The sequence below is a fragment of the Eleginops maclovinus genome, chromosome 5, assembly GCF_036324505.1.
Source record: "Eleginops maclovinus isolate JMC-PN-2008 ecotype Puerto Natales chromosome 5, JC_Emac_rtc_rv5, whole genome shotgun sequence".
In the NCBI taxonomy this organism is placed as follows: domain Eukaryota; kingdom Metazoa; phylum Chordata; class Actinopteri; order Perciformes; family Eleginopidae; genus Eleginops; species Eleginops maclovinus.
The window spans coordinates 20,007,660-20,029,984 of NC_086353.1; the positions used below are offsets into that span (position 1 = coordinate 20,007,660).

The following is a 22,325-nucleotide window of genomic DNA, read 5'->3' on the forward strand; positions in this document are numbered from 1 at the left end:
TCCCATGACCATCATTTACATCCCCTAGGACTTCCTATCAGTGCTGACGTCATACAGGACAGAACTGCGCTGCCCCACCTGTAGAAAAGACTGAAGGATGTGTGGATTGAAAGTGCAATCAGTTCATCCCTCTGATTCTCCCGCCACGCAGAGAAAGATAACAACACCGTGATGCACACTGGATCAAAGCTGAGAAATGAGAAAATAAAGTGAGGTGCAGCGGGATGCAGACTAGGGGACAAATAAAGACAGATTAGTCAAAGAGATGGGCCGGCACATGAGCAGGAGTGGGTGTGGGCCGGGGAAGCCTCTGTTTGATTCTGTGTGGGTATTACACAAACACCACGTTGTGAGCATCACACTCATTGATGAGACGGTGCCTACACACGCAAACCTGCTGTGTGGGTGACTGGCACAACATGGATTGACTGACACTCCATGGTGGCATTTAGACAAAGTTTTGCCTCAACAGGCATACACACTGGCACAGGTGGTGAGGTGGGTGAGTGTGAAGGGGTGGCCTGTGAGGCTGGATGGTCACTGGGGACTGGAACTCGTCCATAAGACCAGATAAGGACAAGGCAGGATGTGTGAGGGAACAACACCACACACAACAGGTTATAGATCCCCTCTATCACTCATGTCAATGACGCCTGGTGCTTTTACACACAGTTATATGTGATGATTTCTTCCCTGGTATACTTATCTGTGAGTGGGAATATGAATGTGTGCACTTCTGTTGTTTACCTCCTCATGACTCTCATTCTGAAAAGTCTGCATTTACTTTAAATGTCAGACATACAGAAAAGGAAATATTTGCCAAGGTTGTCTTTTTTGTTTTTTTACTTTTCCTTGTCAAGTCTTCCACTAAAATGCTTTTACAATAGGTGCTATAGTTGATATTTGTATAGCTTTTTATATTGTTGGTAGTTTTAATGGCTCCAGGTCTGGCACAACACCAGCACCGCTCCCAACCAGCCCTCACCCCAGGCTTGAAAACCTTGTCCTCCTAGCATTAAAAACTCCTGTGCCTCTGGGGTAAACAGCAACTGCCCCCGGTTTCGACTCCCAGTATGGGAAATATGCTTAATGAGCTACCAGCTAGCAGTTAGTGTTTAGCTTTACTTCTGCAACAGCAAAACTTTCTGTCTTTCAGGAAAACATATATCAGAAGGCAGAGCAGCCAAAGGACATCAGGAAATACAATTCAGTTTCACCAAAATCTATTTAGTGCCGTAAAACTGCATCAAAGTTACACATAACCAGCGTTTGGGCTGCAGAGTGGGAATAATAGAGGCAATGCTCCAGTTTTTACAATTCTGTTTTTCATCAAATATTGTAGCTGCTATTATAAGGAAAAATAGTTACATAATGTTGCATTTCTTCAAGGACTTTACAGATGCAAGTCCGAAACAAAGATAACCATTTTGGAAAGAACTTAAAAGCTCATGATATATTGAAAGCCTGCATAACACTATAATCTGTACCTTTCTGTCCCACTCAATACGTAGCTGTGGCTATGTAGTCGTGTAGTAACACAATAGAAAAAAAAAGAAGCTATACACAGAATGATAATAATAATGACATGTTAATATTTGTAGTACACTGTTGGCATTAGCAGGCATTAATATCTGTTTGCAGCTTCCTCTGATGTTTTAAATTGCCCAAAATGGAGGGAAAAAGTGTTTAATGGTATTATACTAATATTTCCACCTCTACTACGGTCAGATATTTATTTTACTATGTGTCACTGGATGACAGAACGATATATACATATGCACAGTGACCAGAATATAAAAACACATGGCTGATGCATTTTGACAGGCAACATTTAAGAGAATATCATACAATACATGTCTTTTTTTTCCCAGTGTCAACATAATAAAACTTTACAGAGCTGTTGTATTGCTTTGCAGTGTATAGAGCCTTAAATCAGTCCTTTAAAATAGTGAACTACCTTTGGATTATATTTGTAAAATGAAAAGGCAAATGACCGTTTTATTTATCACACTAGTATCATTGTCACCATTGATGCTATCTGCTGTCTGGTAGTGTAACACAAGCATCGACAGCTCGAGGCACAGACACACAACAAAACAGACTCGCAAAAGGCGAGAAAATGTAGGCGTCTGCTGTGTTTTGCTGTCTTTTTGGATTAATGGCGTCCCCCTTTTTCCTTATTGATCAGCTTAAAATGAATTAGTACCTAAGTAGTTGTACTTCTTTAATAAAATAAAAACACATTGAGCAATCAAATGTTTACCTGTTTCTTCAGACTTTGTATAAAAAGATCCAATGTAGAAAAATGAGAAAAAAAACACTTTCATCTGACCACTCTTGCCTTGTGTGTTCACTTCTACCTACATCATTAAAGAAATTATGTCAGGAGCTATAATTGTGCAAACAGCTTGTTTGGAGCATGTCGTATTTATCCTCTACAGCACATCATGGTTGTTTTCAATGACTCTTCTGGTACTGAATTCTCCCTTGTGGCTGAATCATAATTCGGGGGCATCCTATTTTCTTAAGACAGAACCATCTAGCTCTCTCTGCATCTCTGTGTCTGGCTGCAGCGCTCCGGATGTAGCCCATAACTGTCTCTTAAAGAGCCAGCCAGGAAACGAGCCATGCGCTCTTCTCCTACCCGTTCTGCGCTCCTCCACACACAGAGACCAGTCATCATCAATGGGCACCGTGCCTTGCACCCCCCCTCTCTTTACTGTCTCTTCACTCAATCGCCCTCCCTCCGTTGTGTTCTATGTGCGTCGAGAACGTCTCCTCCTTTCATTGCCTGAGCGCACGTCTCCAACCAGCCCAATCTTTACGCGCATACCAGCTTTCCAAGAGAATCCCCGACGGTGGGGCCCCTCCCTTTCTGTTCCTTGCCGCCCTCACTCATTCATGACCCGGGATTGGTGACGTAGGAGATTCCTCGGTGCCCACTGCCGTAGGCAATAACCGCATGCTTGAGTATATATGGGACAGTTGTAGCCAACAACCGGCACAGTCGCTCCGACTCGGGAACCAGGGCATCAGCAGAGATAGCAGGCTTTACTTCGCCCTATTAGGCTAACTCGCTTTAAGCTTTGGTTCAGGATGGACACCTCTTCGATTTCTCGGAGCCGACGATGCTCCATTATGCGCAACTGCAAAAGTAAGTTTGTCTTCTTTGGTTTTGGATAAATGGATACTTCAGTTTTAGAGCAATTGCTGATTTTCAATACTTGTGCAACTAATAGGTTTTTAATCTAGGAAAGATTGATGTACTTAAAAATCGTATCAGCGAATATGGATACATGATTATACGGATTATACAAACTCAAATCGAAACTTTGGCGTTCTGTTAGGCAACTGTTTACTTATTGTATGACTTTTAATAGTCACAATTTAAAATGTTAAGAGGAATATAACAAGAACGTTGTATAAACGCTTTAAATAGCTGCTGCGTTTTGACATTGTTGTGATCATTCTGTGCGTAATGGTCCGTTGCCATTGTGTACTATATGCGTTATTGAAAAGACATAAAGCTCTAAAGTTGAGAAAATCTGAATTTGATAAAAACTATAATGCCAGTGCAATAAGAGCAACATTCAGCATGATGGTGTGATGTGTCAGTACCACGGCCATCTCGCTCACCTTCCCCTCTCCCCCCGTTTCCTCCAGGCGGTCTCTCCCTCTGGCTGGTGGTGTGGCTGGTCCTCGGCAAGCCAAGTCCGGCATCGGCGTGCCCGCACAATTGCGTGTGCTACCCGACGCCCATGACTGTGAGCTGCCAGGCGCAGAACTTCACCGCCGTCCCGGTCGGAGTGCCCTATGAGTCGCAGCGCGTATTCCTCCAGAACAACCGCATCACGGAGCTGAGAGTTGGTTCTTTTGGCTTTGGGACTCAGGTGAGAAGGAGTTTTAAAAAATATGTTTTCAGAATGGGAAGGATATAGATTCATTTTTGAGAAAAACAAATTGTATTTCACAATTAATGTTGAATAATATCCACCAAGGAGAAGAATAACAGTTCAAGTCATGCGTTTTCTGGCATCAGGTCCTGTGGCTGTTCTCTAACAACATTACGTGGATCGAGGCTGGGGCCTTCAGTGAGCTGAGGGACTTGGAGGAGTTGGATTTGGGGGACAACTCCAACCTCCATAGGCTGGAGGGGGGAGCCTTCCGCGGTCTTGAGAAGCTGCAGAGTCTCCACATGCACCGCTGCCGGCTCACTGCCCTGCCCCATGACATCTTCCACAAGCTATACAGCCTGCAGTTCCTCTACCTGCAGGTAAGGGCGCTGGAGACACATGCAATTAAATGCAGTTAGACAGTGTTGGCCTTGTTGAGCATCGAATGTATTATTCAGATCTTGTAATCTAATAAAAGTAGCAATACTATGATATAGAAAAACTCTTTCAAAGTAAAAGTCCTACAAAATCTCACTCAAGTATAAGTACAAAATACATTTAAAGTCGAAAGTAAAAGTATTCTCTCCAAACAGAATTGTTTTTTTTTCAGAATCCTATGAAATAGATATTTTGATTATAACTCTTTAATGTTGCTAAAAGATTGGCCTCAAATCATTTGCTTTAAACACTTTTTATATTTGTTGTTTTAATAACAAATGATTATTTAGATTTTAATTTAGGAATATGAATACAAATATGATCTGCACGTTGCTAAAGTAAGCAATTACATACAGTGGAGTAAAAAGTAAAATCAATTGCCTCATAAGGGCAAGTGGAGTGGAGTAAAAGAATAAAATGAAAGAACATTTTTCTTAGTACCTCTCTACCACTGGATACATGCAAACACATATCAGCCACCCGCAGCTTCAACATCCTGTTACATTTGGTACAAATACCATTGCTTCTCTTCTTTTCTTGCTAAACCTTGTTTGTTCTTTGATTTTTCCTCCACAGGAGAATAACCTCCACTTCCTGCAAGACGACATCTTCTCTGACCTCATCAACTTGAGCCAGCTTTTCCTGCATGGCAACCGAATCCGCACCCTATCAGAGAACGTGTTCCGTGGCTTGGTGAACCTCGACCGCCTTCTCCTCCATGACAACCGCATCAGGCAGGTGAATCGCCGAGCCTTCCGCGACCTCGGCCGCCTCACCATGCTTTTCCTTTTCAACAACTCCCTGGCTGAGCTACCCAGCCAGACCCTGAGGGACACCCAGGGGATAGAGTTCCTTCGCCTCAACGCCAACCCCTGGTCCTGTGGCTGCGAGGCCCGTGCCCTGTGGGAGTGGTTCCGTGAGGCCCGCGTCTCTTCTTCCGAGGTTATCTGCGCTTCCCCTTCTGCTCGCCGCAACCAGGACCTCCGCTTTCTTCGTGAGATGGACTTCGCCCTCTGCCCCCTTCCCGACGCCGGCTCCATCGCTGGTTCCACCACCACCACCTTCAGCACCAAGACCCGCTGGTGGTTCCACAAGAACAAGCCTCAGTCGTCAACGAAAGGTGTCTTCGAGAAAGCCTCAGAGAATGTCAAAGCTGGTTTGTACGGGAAAGGCCCATCCACAACAACCTCAGTAGTCAAGTATGAGTTGGGGGAGGAAGAGCTGGCGCTACCCAAGCTCGACGCAGAAGAGTACTGGGCGAACTACGGCAATGAGGACTCAGGTGTCACCCTGCGATGCTTCGAGCTTGAATGTCCGCCTGACTTTGACTTGCCTACATCCTCCTCCTCTCCCTCATCACCCTCTTTCCTCACACTAATAGCCCTTTCTGTTTGCAGTCTCTGCATCAACCTCCACCAGCTATTCGGCTGAATGTGACTTTTAGCGCCACATCCCAATTCCCCTTTCAGCCTGTTTTAAAGGCTGGGAGGAATCCTGTTAGACTCAAAACCCCCTTTGCCCGCTTTGCTGTTAGCCAATTCTCAAGGCACAGCCAGGGAGATAGGGGGACGGTGAGATCCTGAATCTACCACCTACAGGGCTTAATACTTTTCTAAGAGTTCTTCAACTAAGGTCAAGTACATCTACAATACTTTACAGGTATGGCTTTCAATGTCTCACCTGTATGGTGTCACGTTGAGTTTCCCTGCTATCAGGGCTACGAGGGCTGAGTCCATCACCGATATCAGTGCAATTAGTAAATGATGTGCTTATTTTTTTCACAAATAATTGCTATTAGTGCATCCAGTGTACTGGCTGCTACGAATACTACGATAACTGTTAGAATCAGTGCAAGACAATACTGTAACCACTTAAAGTGTCATGTAAATAGGTATGTTCTTTCGTGATATCTGTGGTTCAACTTTCATCTCCATTTAGGAGTGCTTCTACAGGGCAGAGCACAGTGTGGATCTGAGTTTGCTCATGACAGAACAGAGAGGAAGATATACTGTGAAGCTAGGAGGGGAAAGACAGTAAGAGGAATGCAGTGGCTTTGAGAAAAAGGAACGTCAGCGAGGAGAACGACAGGGAGAAGAAAGGGAGGGGTTGTTTAACGAAACAACATTAGAAAGAGGAAGAGATAAAAAGGAGGGAGGAGGGGGGACAGTGTTCATGCAGCAATAAGAAAGGAGGCGGAGAGAACACAGCGAGGCACTGTGACAGAGACAGTGCTGGCCATAGAAGCAGCAACATGCAGGAGAAAAGTAATACATCCACTCATCAGATAGTTGATCCACCCATCGAACTCACCACCATCCACCATTTTCTGTAAATGTGGTGTCGTTTGAGACAACCACTGGGGAAGAATGCTTCCTGTCAGGAAGCCAGATATTTTGCTTTTTTGATGTCTTTCTGTGACATATTGATATACTGTGTTAAGATTGTTGACATGGATGCAGATCAAGATCTTGATAAAAAATAATACACTGAATATTTCCTGAATCATGCTTTTCTTTGGGGCTGAACCGACTTAAAAAAAAAAGGGATTCAAAGGGGAAATTTTAAATGTAAAATTCCAATGGTTTATGCCAATGGCCTGACAAATATTTGGGAACTACCCTCTCTCAGAGCCATAATCCGAGAAATAAGTGCCAACCTTGGGATGTCATGAAGTTTGCAGCCGCTTCATAGAAAAATGTCATACATTTTCACTGATATTTTTGGAGTGTCTTAGACAAGACACAACATGAATTAAGAACTGTTTAAGGTTTTCTACATGGTAATGCAGTGAACGCAAAAACAACATGGAACTGAAAACAAAAACCAAAATTCCAACAAGAAGTAGCAGATTGCTGCTATTTGACTAAACAGTGACTAATGTGGAGTGAGAGGACTGACCACATGGAGCCGATGTCCTCTAATAGGCATCTGTCTGTTTGTTTGTGTGTGTGTGTGTGTGTGTGTGTGTGTGTGTGTGTGTGTGTGTGTGTGTGTGTGTGTGTGTGTGTATGTGGTTGAATCGAGATGAATGGATTCACATGCTGGCATGTCTGTAAAAGGCAAATACGTCAGTAGGTTTGTCACTCCCATGACTCACCGGTGGGCGATGCAAGATGGATGGTAGAGGTGCAAATTGGCTGATTTGTAAATACGTTAAGAGAGCAAGAACAGAGAACAGAAGACAAATTAAGACCAGATAAATTATGTGAGGCAATAGATGAGTGGGCTCAAACCTAAAAGGGATTTCTAAATGCTGAGAATGCAGAAATGACTAGAGATGCTTAGCAGTGGTAGTATTATGAAATAAGGGAGGTGGAAGTTACCATATATAGGCATCCACTCTCCGCCTTTTGCCATGTAGGAAGCAAGATACTGGAGGTGTTCTGATGCTGAATTTGTTCTTTCCTTTTGTTTGCACACCGGTTTCCTTCATCCCTTAACGCATAGCAAAGAAGAAAGGCAGGAAGGAGGGGTCCTTAGCAGCAGTAGAGGTGATGAAGGCAAGGCCAAGATGTAGGAGGAAGAGTAGGAGGTAATGTAAGAGATGTACACACACACACAGATCCACTTTTCATACCCGCTAGCCTTGCCTCAACAGAGACATATTAACACATTCTTCTTTTCTCTCTATGGCTCTGAGTAAATGAAAAGCGACTTGGTCCTTGACAATGTCAATGCAGGTCATAATTATCATATTTTAGGGAAATATTCAGTGTAATCTCGCTGTTCAGTCTCTTGTTGAGTCTTGTGGGAGGAGGTCAAACTGAGCCAGGGTGCTCTTCAGTGGTCATGACAGTGAACTCACTGTCAGACGACCAAAATGCCAGTTATACCATTTTGATGTTCTATTTTTTGTATCTGAGGAAGAAATAATAATTCTATATGACAGAACACTTGGTATGTTATTTTTACTGTAAAAGTATGTCATTAAGATTGCTTAAAGAAAGGAATAAATTCATACTTGTTTGAACAAAATGTGCCAGTGTGGGGCTTTTTCTTTAATGTCTCTTCAAACACCAGAGGCAATCAATGAATTAATGCACACACACACACACACACACACACACACACACACACACACACACACACACACACACACACACACACACACACACACACACACACACACACACACACACACACACACACACACACACACACACACACACACACACACACACACATAGTTGCCATTGTGTAAGTCTTCCAGGCACTTGTTCCAGGTGCAACTATGGGCTGAGAGAAATGGAGAACACGAAACGTAGAGAAGACAACAAAGCACGTACACTGTAGACTTCATTATTTACTCACATGTCAAACTAAAGGACTCTGGAAGGGACAACACTCTAATGACATCACACCTGCTCTTATAATATGCAGAGAGCTTGTATTTATAAGAGACAACGCCCAGTAGGATAGTATTTATTTGACAAATGAGTATTAGCATTGTTGAGCATCACATAATTATATTTTGTAACACTTTTGGTTCTCCTAAAAGACAAGGTAAACTTTAAAATGTGATGACAACTTACACTGAGTTATACACAGGAAACCATCTTAACTGAAGAAGAATCGGAGGATGAAACCTTCTTTATTGTCACATACATGCACACAGCAGAGCATACACAGTGAAATTGGTCCTCTGCATTTAACCCATCCTAGTACTAGGAGCAGTGGGCAGCTATTGTGCAGCGCCCGGGGAGCAATGGGGAGGGGGGATTGGAGGTGTCCGGTGCCTTGCTCAAGGGCACCACAGCAGGGCCCAGGAGTTGAACTGGGACCTCTCCAAGTAGCAGTCCACTTTCCATATTTCAAGTCTGTTTGGGGACTTGAACCCGCGACCCTACGATTCCCAGTCCAAGCCCCTACTTAAAAAAAAAAAATCTTTTATTTATAAAAAATTGCATATTTACATTTTTTCTTTTTTATTGTTTTTCCATTTGTCATTGTACATACCAATTATGTACCACCATTTCATCACACAACAAGCACTTCTCCCTCCACCAAAAACCAAAACTGTTGTCAAAATAAAAAAAATAAACAAAACATAATCAAGAAAAAAACCACCACAATAAGGCACGACATTCCCCACAAAAAAAACAATGTCTTTTCTTTTGTTTGAACTGAGTCCTCTTTCTCTTCTTTATTTTTATTTTTTTCCTTTCAACACAGTCCATATTCATTTGAAAAGTTGAAAGTCAACACGTCTTCCTCAACGGATTCCTTAAAGCATTCTTTATCCATGCTATTATAGAGCATTTGAATGTCCCATTTTGTGGTCCTTAAGAAAAGGCTCCAGACGTTTTTCAACCTTCCCTCATAATGGGCACTGTTCCTCCTTAGTTTTACGGCATATCTTGCGTGGCTCAGAACATAATTCAGCAGAGACACATTGCATTCATCCTTCTTCACAATCGCACCAAACAACCACAACTCCTTCCATTCCATTTCTCTTACATACCATTCATTCCAACATCTGCTAACTAACTCTTTCATCCTTCCAAAATACTCAACAAGCTCACTGCATTCAACAAACTCATGCATACAGGTTTCAACCTGGTCCTTACATATATCACATTCTCTCTTAACCGTGGGATCAAATTGACTAATGACCAGGTTATTAAACACCCTGTTGTGTCTTAACATAAAGTCAAAGTGATCACATTCAAGCCCCTACTCACTGAGCCACTGCTGGACAATGTATGTATGGAACTGTAAAGTTCACATACCTACATTTACAAAGAGTGTTTGTCACTGTAATACATGTAAAAGATAACTACTTAAAGGGGCTCAAAAATGCTCATTTTAAGATTTAATATTTGTATTTGGTGTCTCTACTGTGACTGTTTCGTTGCTTTAATTTTCAAAAAGGTCTTTATTTTGCACATACTGTCTGTGCTGCAGCACCCCTTTTCACCCTCTGTCTGAAACCAGAACCCAGTGTGCTCTGATTGATTAGCTGGCCGGCTCTATTGTGATTGGTCAAGCGCCCTAGCATTCACGTACAAAGACACTTGCAATGCTAAAACAGGCAAACCCTGCAAACAGTGACAGTTGGCTAACTTTATAATCCCAGAACCTCAACAACAGTCCGGTTCCAGCTGTGTGTCCAATGAATGTAGCTTTTTAGTGCAACCAGGAGTAGACACCAAATTCTATTCAGCTCCATTCCAAAAGTAGATATCTCAAACGTCATAACATTTGTATTTAGCTAAATTCTGGAACATAGTAACATTCTTTATAATGATGGTATCTTGCGATGTATGTAAACAGTCCTGCTGATTGCCTTTAGCTTTAAAAAATGACAAAATGATGCGCCCATCATCCCCTCCCACCCCACACGAAGATAGAAGTTTGATCAAAAAGCACATTGATTCCATACACAAAAAATGATATAGAAAAAGGAATTAACAGTGCATGATAGCGATGACAAATGTAATTTTTTTATTATATTCCCCTGCTATTCATGGGTGGAGGATATTCAAATCATTTATCTATAAAAGCACTGTCATTTCTGTTACAAATGCTCTGCAGAGCCTTCAACTACTGTATGAGCTCTACCAGCTGTTCTGCGGCTCAGTAATGAGCTTTTGCTGATTATTGTTATGTTATTTTTTCGCATTTAATAAGGCAGGCTTAGTTTGTTGTTGTCATGGGAACTTTGCATCCCACATTTAGGTATCATACAAACATAATCATTTGTCAAAGGAGTCATAAACACGCTGTACATGCACAGTTTATTAGGGAAGCATAACATTTTTTGAAAAAAGCAGTTATGGGACCAAATCATTACTTATATGCAATGTTCTCTTTGTCCAAGGCTCAGACCTCACTATGAGCAAACAGACAACACAACTGAAATGTGTTACATGAAAAAATGTCACAGATCCACACTGCGAACACACTCGCAGATCACAAAATGTGGCACAGAGCTAACTCACAGCTTGTCATGCCTATATAAGGATGAAACAAGTGCATCACCCTGCTCATTCCAATTGGTTTTCAAGCTTTTGTGTGGCAGAAAAAAATCCATGACGCACCTTCTTCGTCGAGTACATGTAAACTATGTTGATCCCATTGGAGGACCTCCATGTCACTCACCCGTCAGACGGGGGCGGGAGAAGCACCTAATTGTGGAAGCTACAGCACTGTTTGTTGAATAGATGAATATTAATGATTCCCAGTTTATTCATGAGACGAGAAGGAGCGCATCAGAGATGGGGAGGGGGTCTGGTTACTGCGAGCATGTTCAAGTGCGTCACTACTTTTGTCACAACTTGCCTCCACCTGCTGGGCCCCGTCCTTTCTTTCTCTCCCTCCCTCACAAACACACACATATATTCATGAAATGTTTCTCACTTTCTCATGCACATACGCAATTTACATGTTGTTTGCCCTTTCATGTGTATTTTCAGCAGTTAAATTTAAGCATCTTCTCAGACTCTTATGTAACCAATCTGACATTCTGTCACCAGGCCTCTGCTCTATTGCTTTTGCACGCACCCTCTTTTTTAAAAAGTGCCCTTGACGTTAATAGAACATCTCCTGCTCCTCTCACGCATCTCTTCATTATTTTGAACATGTCGCTTCAAAAAGAGACAAGAAACTTCAAAGTCTATCTCAAGAAATCCATTTATACAATCAAATTAATTTGAAAAATGTGACTTCTACACTTCCATTTTCAAACTCATGTTTGGTTGGGTTTCAATTGTTTATTATTCCATACATCTTTTTATTATCCCCTAGCTCTCACATCTTTTCCATTTCAAAGGGATGAAGGTGTTGCTGCAACAAGCAACAACATGAGAGAAGACTTTTGATCTAGTGTGCAGCCATGAAGCATTGTGGTGGCATAATGCATGGATACATATACAAGAACATATGAACACATACACAAGAGGTGTTTTGGAATATAATCCAGAACAAGAAACAACATCTTAAAGAAGCTCAAAATGATTATCTGTGGTCATAACTGATCCTCTGTGTGATGGCCTTTATGCCACCAACTGCAGACAAACAAAAATCGAGAAGAAACCTCCTGAAGTGAGCACAGACAGTCAATTAGCATGTGTGTGTGTGTGTGTGTGTGTGTGTGTGTGTGTGATTAAAAGACAGAAAAAGGTGAAAAGTCACTGACGCCAATATCGCCTGGAAAACCGAGCTGGCTGTTGACAGAATGAGTTGAAAATGCGAATTTGTGTAAATGAGAGGGAGAGAGAAAGATAGCAACAGAAGAGGTGTGACGTTTGAGTCATGTACTTGGATCTCTTTGCAGGCGAGAACATTTGGAAGGCTTAAGTGTGCACAAGCACACACGTGCGAATGCACCCTCATTGGCAGCATTAGCCGTTGCTGGAACGCCTTGAGAGAGGCCCACTGGGAGACAGACGTTCCTCATCGCATCACAGAAGCGGGATCCACGCAGAAGCATGCCCACACGCATGCACGCACGCACGCACGCACGCACACACACCTGCTTGTTTTCCAACTTCCATTCAATAGTTCCTCTAATACGTACATGCTGCCCAAAGTGCTTCACATACTAAAAACAATCAAATACAACGTTTTTAATGAAATTGGCTGCAGAGATAAACACCAATAATTATAATATTATTGTACTTGTAGGATCTGTATTGGAGACAAGGGGTGGGGGGGATAGGTACAGAAAAAAGGCCTTGATGTTATCTGTCTGAAATTGACCCTGTAAAATAAATGAATATATTTATACAAAAAAAACAAGGTTCAACCCACCCCAATTTTGAAAGACATTCCAAATTTAAAGACAAGTATTGACATTTAAGTGTGTATTTCAGCGCTAATAATTTCAGCTGTCATCTTGTACCCCTTTAAATATATATATATATATATATATACTGTATACTGTATATGTTAAAAATGATGCCCTTCTATAGATGTACGCAAGAAAAACACTCCACACAGAAGGCTGACTGTACCAAACACACCCATATGCGAATATGTACTAGCACAAACAAAGAACAGATGGACACACGTGAGTACAAATGTCTCAGAGCGATTCCCTCCGTCCTTTAGAGTGAGCTGAAATACAGAGAAATGGAAGAGGAAAGGGAGAGGCTTGGAGAGAAATAAAGGGAGAGAGTGAACAGAAAAGAGAACAGGGCGGAAAGTCCAACAGAGACAAACTGAAGGGTAGGGAAAAGAACGTACTGATCAAGCAGTAAAACAGAAGAGGACAGAAAAAACACTCTGCTGCCATTGTGGGTCAACATACGACAGTGACTATAGGCACATTTTAGAGACTCTATCAAAGTGAATGTGAAGATCAGATCACTTTATTTGGACAATTCCAACAAAGTCAAGTAGAGTCGTATGAAGCGGCAGCTCTGAAGTTGATAGGCAGGAAGCCAACATGGCCCTGGCTAATAAATTCCTTACCAGGGTTGATGAAGGATTTCATTAACCCTGCAGTTTGCCAGTCTACAACCCTAAAGATTGCCACTCAAACATTAAGGCTTGGGTTCTTGAGCCCGCAGTACTTCTGTCCGGACCAACCCTCATCTCTTGCTTCTGCATCAGCCCAATTGCCAGCAGCCTGGCCACCAGGACAAGCCTCGGCTGCTTGTCAAACATCCCTTGTCCCAGTTCCAGCCCCAGCCCCAGCCCCAGCCCCTGACCTACAGCTCCAGCTCCAGTCCCTGACCATCCCAACTCAGCTCCTGCCAGTGCTCCCACTGTCTAATCAGTGTCAGTCAAGCTGGATACTGTTCCCCGTGTCCAGTTGGTTGTCCCACCAAATCCAACCCATGCCCAGTTAGGTCTCTGGCCAACTTCTGCTTCCTCTGTCCAGTCAGCATTCCGACCGACTCCTGTCCCTGTTGACGAACTGGGCAGACCCCAGTTCCTGCTGTCGAGCTACAGCACACACCATCTACCGTTGCCGAGGTGCAGTAGATGGGGTTTGCTGTCAGAGTCAGAAACTAGACTTTTCGTGGAACATCCTTGCTCTTCTGTCATCCAGAGCGGCTCCGAACGTCTGCCAGGGATGTTCTGGCTTGATCCATCTGCTCCAGATCCCCTGCCTCCTGCCTTCAAAACATCTGCCTAAAGAAACATGTCCTTTTTCTGCCATTACCACACATAATATTCTTTTTTTTCTACTAATATACATTTTTGAAACTGCACAGCCCTTCCATATTTAATTCAATATAATGGACATACTCAAGAGTAATTTGGCACATTTGTATTGTATTTTCTGATTTGTTTATTTATTTATTTTGCACACTTTTATATATCATAATACTTTCTATAATATTTGACCAGTGATTTGCACTTTGAAAACACAGAGACGCTTTACAATACAATTTTTAATATTCTGATGAATGTGGTATCCCTTTCTCCTTTATTGGAGGTGACCGTTTTCTTGTATGGCTTTCTGACACTGTCTTATTTCAGTCTATTTGTTCTGTATTTTTATGTCTTATTACTAATTTGAGATTTTACCAGACTGGTTTTTGGTACCGAAGTAATTTAGGGATTTCAGCTTGAAGTGAGTGAAGAAGTGAAAACAGGTTTTGTGGTTATGATCATATAATAGGTTAATTTGAGTAAAAATATCCCTTATAAGAGAGTTAAACGTGAAAAACGTAAATGATCCTTATACTAGGCTAGTGTTCACCTTTTAGCTTTGACTTTAAATGAGTCTAACCTTTGTTTCCCTTAAGTTTTGCCCTATTAAAATGAGAGCTTAAATCACTGGTTTACAATTTTGTAGAATTTTGTACAAAAAACATTTTGGAGTTCCCGCAACAGCCCTTATCATATTAAGTAAATACAGAGCTGGGGAACAACGTCATCAGCTTTCTATTACATGCTAAAACTGGAGAACCTAGGACCCTGGGGACATCAGAATAACCCATTCAATCCCACAGTTATTTTTTTTGGGCTAATATTACTAACTGCCAAAGGCTAAAAAGCTGAGATAATATTTATATTTTTAAAACTAAGGGAGGCGGGCATGTCTAATCGCTCTCTCATATGTCCAGCAGTGGCTCAGTAAGTAGGGGCTTGGACTGGGAATCGTAGGGTCGCCGGTTCAAGTCCCCGAACAGACTTGAAAAATATGGAAAGTGGACTGCTACTTGGAGAGGTCCCAGTCCACCTCCTAGGCCCTGCTGTGGTGCCCTTGAGCAAGGCACCGGACACCTCCAATCCCCCCTCCCCATTGCTCCCCGGGCGCTGCACGATAGCTGCCCACTGCTCCTAGTACTAGGATGGGTTAAATGCAGAGGACTAATTTCACTGTGTGTGCTCTGCTGTGTGCATGCATGTGACAAATAAAGAGGGTTTCATCCTCCGATTCTATTCTATATAATCATGACACAACCAAATAATAAGTCCTCCTAAACACAGTTCCCAAGCCTCTGTCCTCATTTCTGTCTGTACCTCACAGATTAAAACTGTCACCACCCAACTACATCACTAAACTCTCCATGCACATTACTGCCCCCTTCTTTCTCTCTGTCTTCATGTACATGTTTTTCTGACTCACATGGAACCTCTCCACCTGTTTTCTCCTAATCATCCCTCAATCTTCTGTCAAGCAGAACAGAATGAAACTGTGTACTTCTTCCCACCTCTTTGTCTCTCTCTTTCCCTTTCCAGCTCCATGCTTTCTCACCCCATTTTTCCTACTATTTTTATCTCCTTCTCCGCCTTCTCCGTCACCCATCGGGTACGTTCTGCTCTGTTCTGTTCTAGTAGAGATGACTGGCCGTGTCACTGAGGTGTCACCAGTCAGCAGTCATGTCATCATTCTGCTGCACTGTCGTTTTTACCATTTTCTGTAAATGTAACTACGAAACTGCTGTAGGTGCTCTACACTTCAAGGCCAATCTAATGACAAACTATTGTAGATCACAAAAAAAAAGACGTGTGGTGTCCATCCCTTGTAAGCCTTGTCCCTAAATGAACAGATTATTATGTGATTTTCTAATAACAAGATACCAAAGACCACTTAATGTTCATTTTTCTCAGCATTGAGGGGATCATTAGTCCTTGTTATATATGCACTGCATATTTATAGTATACTGTGTTTTTATTTTTATCTTCTTTTACAATTATAAAAAAATATACGTCAATATTGAAGTGTTTAGTTTTCGTCTTGAGGAATATTTGACTGAAAATCTTGTTTTTGCTGACCGCTGGTTTAGCGTGTCACATTCCTGAAGTGATGTCACAGGGTACTCTGGGGTTGCGTTTGAATTGTCAGTTTAGCTTAGGAAGGTTCCTAACTGAGTGAAATTACCTGGAAGTACCCAAGTACCAACCCAACTCAACACTATATTAATCAAAAGGAAAACTATGGACGTTACTCTTTTAGTGGAATGATCAAACAAAGTCAACATTTCACAGTTTTTACTGAGCGGTGTTGGGTTTCTCCAGCTTTTTAAAACATGTTTTATTGGTGATATACACACTGATAGGTTAAGGCCTGACAAGTTCATTATAAATACATTTCCAGTATCCACCATTCCTTAACCCCATGACGTTTCACATAGATGTCAAGGAATAGAGCATAGGGAAAGACGATAGGAGCTGATTTTTAGACAATTGGACCAACTTAGGACTCTTTCACATCCAACCCAATATCACAGCAAGATGTGACATCATGGTTGTTTGTGGCTACAAGTTCAACAAAGCTAATTTCTGAACACAACCAAACCCAACTGCCACTTAAATGTTGCTTTTATCAAAATTCAGATGTTGAAATGTTGTCTTTGTTTGCAAAATTTTAGTTACTTTGGAGATATCAAAATGCAACTCCAATAAAGATTAAGTTTTTAACCTTGTTCACATGAGCATATGGTGTTGTGTTTTATATGCTAAAAGACAAACCATGAGTGAAATAACCACTCAACACCAGGGCTGAGAAATTAGGCAAAATTACGGGTATCAGATTTTTCTAAAACTCACTATTTTAATAAAGATGGCATAGACATGTATAGCTTACAGTGTCAATTTGAACACACTGTTGCATTGTAGCATATATTGTATGTTTCACTACTACTAATGCTCTTTTATCCACAGTCAGTTAGGAGCGAACAATTTAATATAAACACATCAAATATGCTTATTTCACTTATTGTCCTAATACTATCAGCTATAACATGTTTGTTTTTTTCCCTGTCTAATACGTGAGGCCTAATTTCTCCAATTTTTCTGTGGGAAAAACACACTGAAAAACTGACTCAAATTATATGTGTTATGTCAACAGATTCCACACAACTGTATTAGGTGAGTGATGAAAGCAATAATACTAAGTTGAACTTTTGATTTTCAACTCACCCAATACTGTTTTGTTCCCCATCAACCCCTCAATTAACGGACCTTGTGTACACCTGCACTTCATCCCCTCATCAGTATAGCATGTATTTTAGTCCTGGTAGTTGTTTAGTCTCAGTCACATTCTAGTTTCATTATTCATCCATTTGAAAGTGCTGTTCTTTTTTGTTATGTTCTGCTCTGCCTTCCTTTACCTGAAATAAAAGGTATTTTTCTCTTAAACCTTCCTGTGTCCTGAATTTAGGTTCACCTTGCGTCCTTCCAGCACAGTATTTTATAATATTTTAATTAATGTCTGGAAGAATGGCTGCTCAAACAGGGGCTGTGTCTACAAAAGTCGTATCTTTAGTGACAGAATACCTTTTCAGGAGAGTGATGTTTTTTTAATGGTATTTCTACACCACATTTAAAATGCATAAAAGGCATTTGTATATATGCAATTTTACTGAAAGCATGTGGATCAACCTTGTTAATCAGATTAACTTCAAAACTTTACGCGCTCTTCCTTGGTCCATGTTGCACCATTCTGCAAAAGAGTGAAATGACATTTGGGCCAGTATTTCCTTTCTGCAAACAGACAAACAAACCATACTGAAAAATCCTACTTTGTGGAGGTAACAATTGATCGATAGCACATTTAAACAGTGGGCCAAAGGTAACGATCACACGGTTTTCACTGATGAAATTAAGGGTTTAAAACTGGAGGGTGTAGAAAACAGTCCCCAGTCATTGTTTCTTTGTGCAGATATAATTCCAGGTCAGATGTTTGCTCCTTTTTTTAAGTGATTGTTGCAATCAAAGGAAATGACCAAAAAGAGCAAGCATTTCTACTTTATGCTGTTCATAAATGTGAACAAGCTCAAACACCCCTTAGGGTTAAGATAACCACTTTAACTATAAACCACTTTAAACATATCAATGTGTTTACTTTGAGTGTGACTCATGCTCACCAGGAAGCAGGAGAAGTAGCAGCAAACACAGTTTTACCTGAGGCATGGTGGGGGAACAGGGAAAGATGGACCGTGACAGAGGCTTTCACACTGTAGCCCACTCAGCACAAACTGAACAGCCCAGGCCACCCTGGGATTTGACTCAGTGCAGCACTCACTAACAAACATAGCAAGGACACTTGTTTCCATGCACTATAAGTTAGTTGCCTCTATGGCTCTCCTCCAGTTCTGTCTTTTGCTTCCCAGCCAGAGCAGAGAATGCAGTATTGAAGTCTTTGACAGCTGCAGAGTTCACTACCTCTTGAGTCGCCCAGGGATACTGCTTGGTTAGAATTTAGTTTCCATCAGACTGACACTTGAGCAATGGCTCTTTTTTTCATTGTTTCTGTAGGGATCAACATTGTGGTTGCAGCTTGACAAAACATATCAATAGACAACTCCACTTCTGGTAATAGTGGATACTCTTTGGGAATGCTATTAGTGGCTAACTTGGCAAACTAAACGGCAAACCTCCTCCTGTTTTTGTTGTGCCAATGAATGCCTTTTATTCTTTGCACAATATTCAAGACAATATTTTCCATGGAGATCATGTATGGTGGTGGACATAATGCATAATTGAAGAAATGCAGACATGTTTTGAAACAGTTGTAATGTTTTCTTTCAAAAAGTGTGGGTGGCTAAGTAAGATTTTTTAATATTTCAATTACAGTGTAATTACATTCTTTGTGGAAAGGTTTAATGGATGGCAGTGTGTTGGTTTTCATTGTTTCACATTTTTATGTTTAGGATAATGTTCTCTTGTATACTTGCTTCAACTATGGGTGTAGTTGAATTAGGTGAAATTAAGCCACTGTCACTGCAACACTAAAAAAACAGAACATTTAAAAGTCAGTCTGGCCTTGGGATAAATCAAAATATGATGAAAAGCAGCAAGTATTTCCTCTAGCCTCGGATGAAAATAAATTATGTATTCATTAACTTTCAAGTTAAGACTTGGATAATTTTGTGGATCATCAGTGGAAATGTGTCTTTGGCACTGGCAAATAGGATACAATAGATTGTAAGACGGCCTGAGACTGTGATGGCTGCTCTGCAGTGACTTGAGGCTGCTGATGAGGGCAAAGGACCATAGGGGATGTAAGTAGGTTCTAGGTGATACACAGCAGTTTGAGGGTGTAGATAAGGAGCTTGGTCATAAGAAGGTTTTACTGCTGAAGATGTGGGGTTCACTGTATGAGCCATGGAATAGGAGTAGCTTCTCTTTGCACAGGGTACCGTATGTTGGAAATGACTTCATGACTCACTGTATATGCCAGGATTTAAAGGAGATTAGAGGGAATGTGGAGCAGGTATCAATGGGGCTACCAGTGTATATTCTTGAAAAGGATCATGCTGATGAAGAGGTGGTAGTCGCTGGTCTGGATTTCTGTTGCAGAGGACAGGGCAGCGACAGTTGACATTTCAAATTTACATCAGTCTGATGTTGAAAATTATGTTCAGGCTGCCTATTTGAGGGATCTAAAGGGACTTCATCATAGGGGGGTCTCTGTTAATCCTCGCCATTGTTTGGCACATTGTCTACACAAATTTAACTTCAACATCTCAGATCAAGTGCACCTCACAGCTGCATTCCCATCTATTCAGTGGAAAGCATACCGGAGTAGAGCAACAGTCCCCAACAGAGTCAAGCGAAAGGCATGCTGGTCAGAAGAAATACTCAACTCGCCGTCCAAACTTTTTACTTATAATTAGGTAATTACCTATAAATGTATTCACCTATAATACTTGCTAATGTTCATTTATGAGTTGACTTATAAAGTATTTTGTATTCTATGATAATATGATGCTGTAAAGTAACTAAAGCTGTCAGATAAATTAAGTAGAGTGTTAAGTACAATATTGGCTTCCAACATGAAGTATAGTATAAAGTAGCATAAAATAAAATACCCGGGTAAAGTACAATAACCATCATGTTTTATTATCAATTATACCTTAAATAAGACTGTATTTCTGAAGATGAACACCTTTTCTTATTGAAGACGGCTGCAGGAACAGATTCACTATGGAGAGCTGCAGGCTCGGAGAAAAGAAAAAAAAAAGACAGGAGTGCTGCGCAGGCCAAAGCAACAGAAGGTAACTCTCTCTGGGTTAAGAGACTCCTGGCAGAGTGTTGAAGATCTGCAGCCTCTGTCCACTGTGGAATCGCCAGCTTTTAGAAAGCTGGTCTGCCAAATCCCCGTTAACACACCAATGACAAGGTGAGCTAACATTGCCATAGAGACTGGTTCATATACAGCAGGTTACAGGGCGGTGCAGAGGCTCCAACATGTTATTAATAACACAGAGACGTGATGTTACCGGTATCACATATTATTCAGCCCACTTAAATTGAGCATGAGTTTAATTTCTAGCTCTTTTCCTGATGTTCAGTATGTACTGCCAGATAGATAGCTTTAATTAATGAGCTGCAATAAACTATATTTTAGCGGTTGTTTTGGTGAAAGTAACTCAAAGTAACGCAAAAGTAGTGTAACGCATTACAGTTCAGAGACAGTAATAATATAAAGGTACCTTATTACTTTAAAAAGACAGTAATAAGTCATATGTACTGTATTACATTTTGGAAGTAACTTGCCCATCACTGTTCACATGTTCAAAAATGTATTTACTAAACTTGACTATTCTAATTGTCCTCAGGTTTTACACAGTACCAATCTAATATGCAGATTTGTTATCTTAGAAGAGAAATTACATTTCTGCGGTGAATTGCTTAAAAGGTACTTGTAAATGAGGTTATAATATTCCTCTGTATATAGCCAGCACATCTAAGAAATAGCAGGTGCTTTTGTAATAACAGAATGAAAGCCAGTGTAGTTATGTTTTACATTCTGCCAGTTATCTTCTTGTCACTCAGCATATTTCCAGTGTTATCACAATGAGCACACACAGGTGTTACATAATTAAATGCCCATCCAGACCCCCGAACTGATCTTTGACATACTGAAACAACACTTTGGTGAGTTGTCTTACTCCTCCATGTCGATGGCTGACTTCTATAACACCAAGCCACTACACTGTGAAGGAGTGATGGAATACTGGATTAGACTAAACAATGCTATTGACGTAGCGGATGAGTGCTTGAAGAGGCAGGGACGTAGTTTTGAGGATCCAGGACTTGAAGTGTCAATGATGTTTATAAGGTACTGTCAAGACCCCATCGTCTTCAACAGGATCAGCATTAAGGCGGCTGAAGAGTCGACGACCGGTGAAGTTCAGGAACGCATTGACAACTTCCAGCGTGAACTCAGGACCCGCACTCAGGTCAGTTCTCTAGCCCCACAGAGACATACGGGCAGCCACGCCCAGACAGTCATGTCATGGAAAAGGGAGACGTCACAGTCAGTGCAGGTCAGTCCTGTCTCACAGCCATCACCGGCCTCACCAGCAGTATTCAGTGCAGCGCCAGTCTTGGACCTCAGTCCACAGCTCTCACCCTCAGCAGCCCAATTTAATCCAGCTCTGACTGCTGTTCCCACTCCATATCTTTCCCAGGTGCCAATGTCCCCCTGTCCAGTGCCAGTGCCCTGCACTCAGCTCACACAGTTGCCAGCGTATCCTTCAGCTGCTCAGCTTGGACTTGAGTCGGTTCCACTCCCCACTCCAACTACCGACATCCATGGCATGCGTACTCTACTCAATCTTTTGGATCGCATGATGACACATT

General features: G+C 41.5%; 1 protein-coding gene across 1 annotated transcript; it reads left to right on the forward strand.

Moving 5' to 3' along the window:
- Nucleotides 1-2,839: 2,839 nt before the first annotated feature.
- On the forward strand, nucleotides 2,840-8,306 carry rtn4rl2a (reticulon 4 receptor-like 2 a). The gene is made up of 4 exons (XM_063883544.1): nucleotides 2,840-3,154; nucleotides 3,664-3,890; nucleotides 4,040-4,273; nucleotides 4,908-8,306. The coding sequence occupies exons 1-4, from the start codon at nucleotides 3,097-3,099 to the stop codon at nucleotides 5,760-5,762; spliced, it is 1,374 nt and encodes a 457-aa protein (XP_063739614.1). The 5' UTR covers nucleotides 2,840-3,096; the 3' UTR covers nucleotides 5,763-8,306.
- Nucleotides 8,307-22,325: the final 14,019 nt, after the last annotated feature.

Coding starts and splice junctions, on each gene's coding strand:
- rtn4rl2a (XM_063883544.1), top strand. CDS start 3,097: ATGGACACCTCTTCGATTTCTCGGAGCCGACGATGCTCCATTATGCGC. Junction 3,155..3,663: donor CATTATGCGCAACTGCAAAA/GTAAGTTTGTCT, acceptor CGTTTCCTCCAG/GCGGTCTCTCCCTCTGGCTG. Junction 4,274..4,907: donor TGCAGTTCCTCTACCTGCAG/GTAAGGGCGCTG, acceptor TTTCCTCCACAG/GAGAATAACCTCCACTTCCT.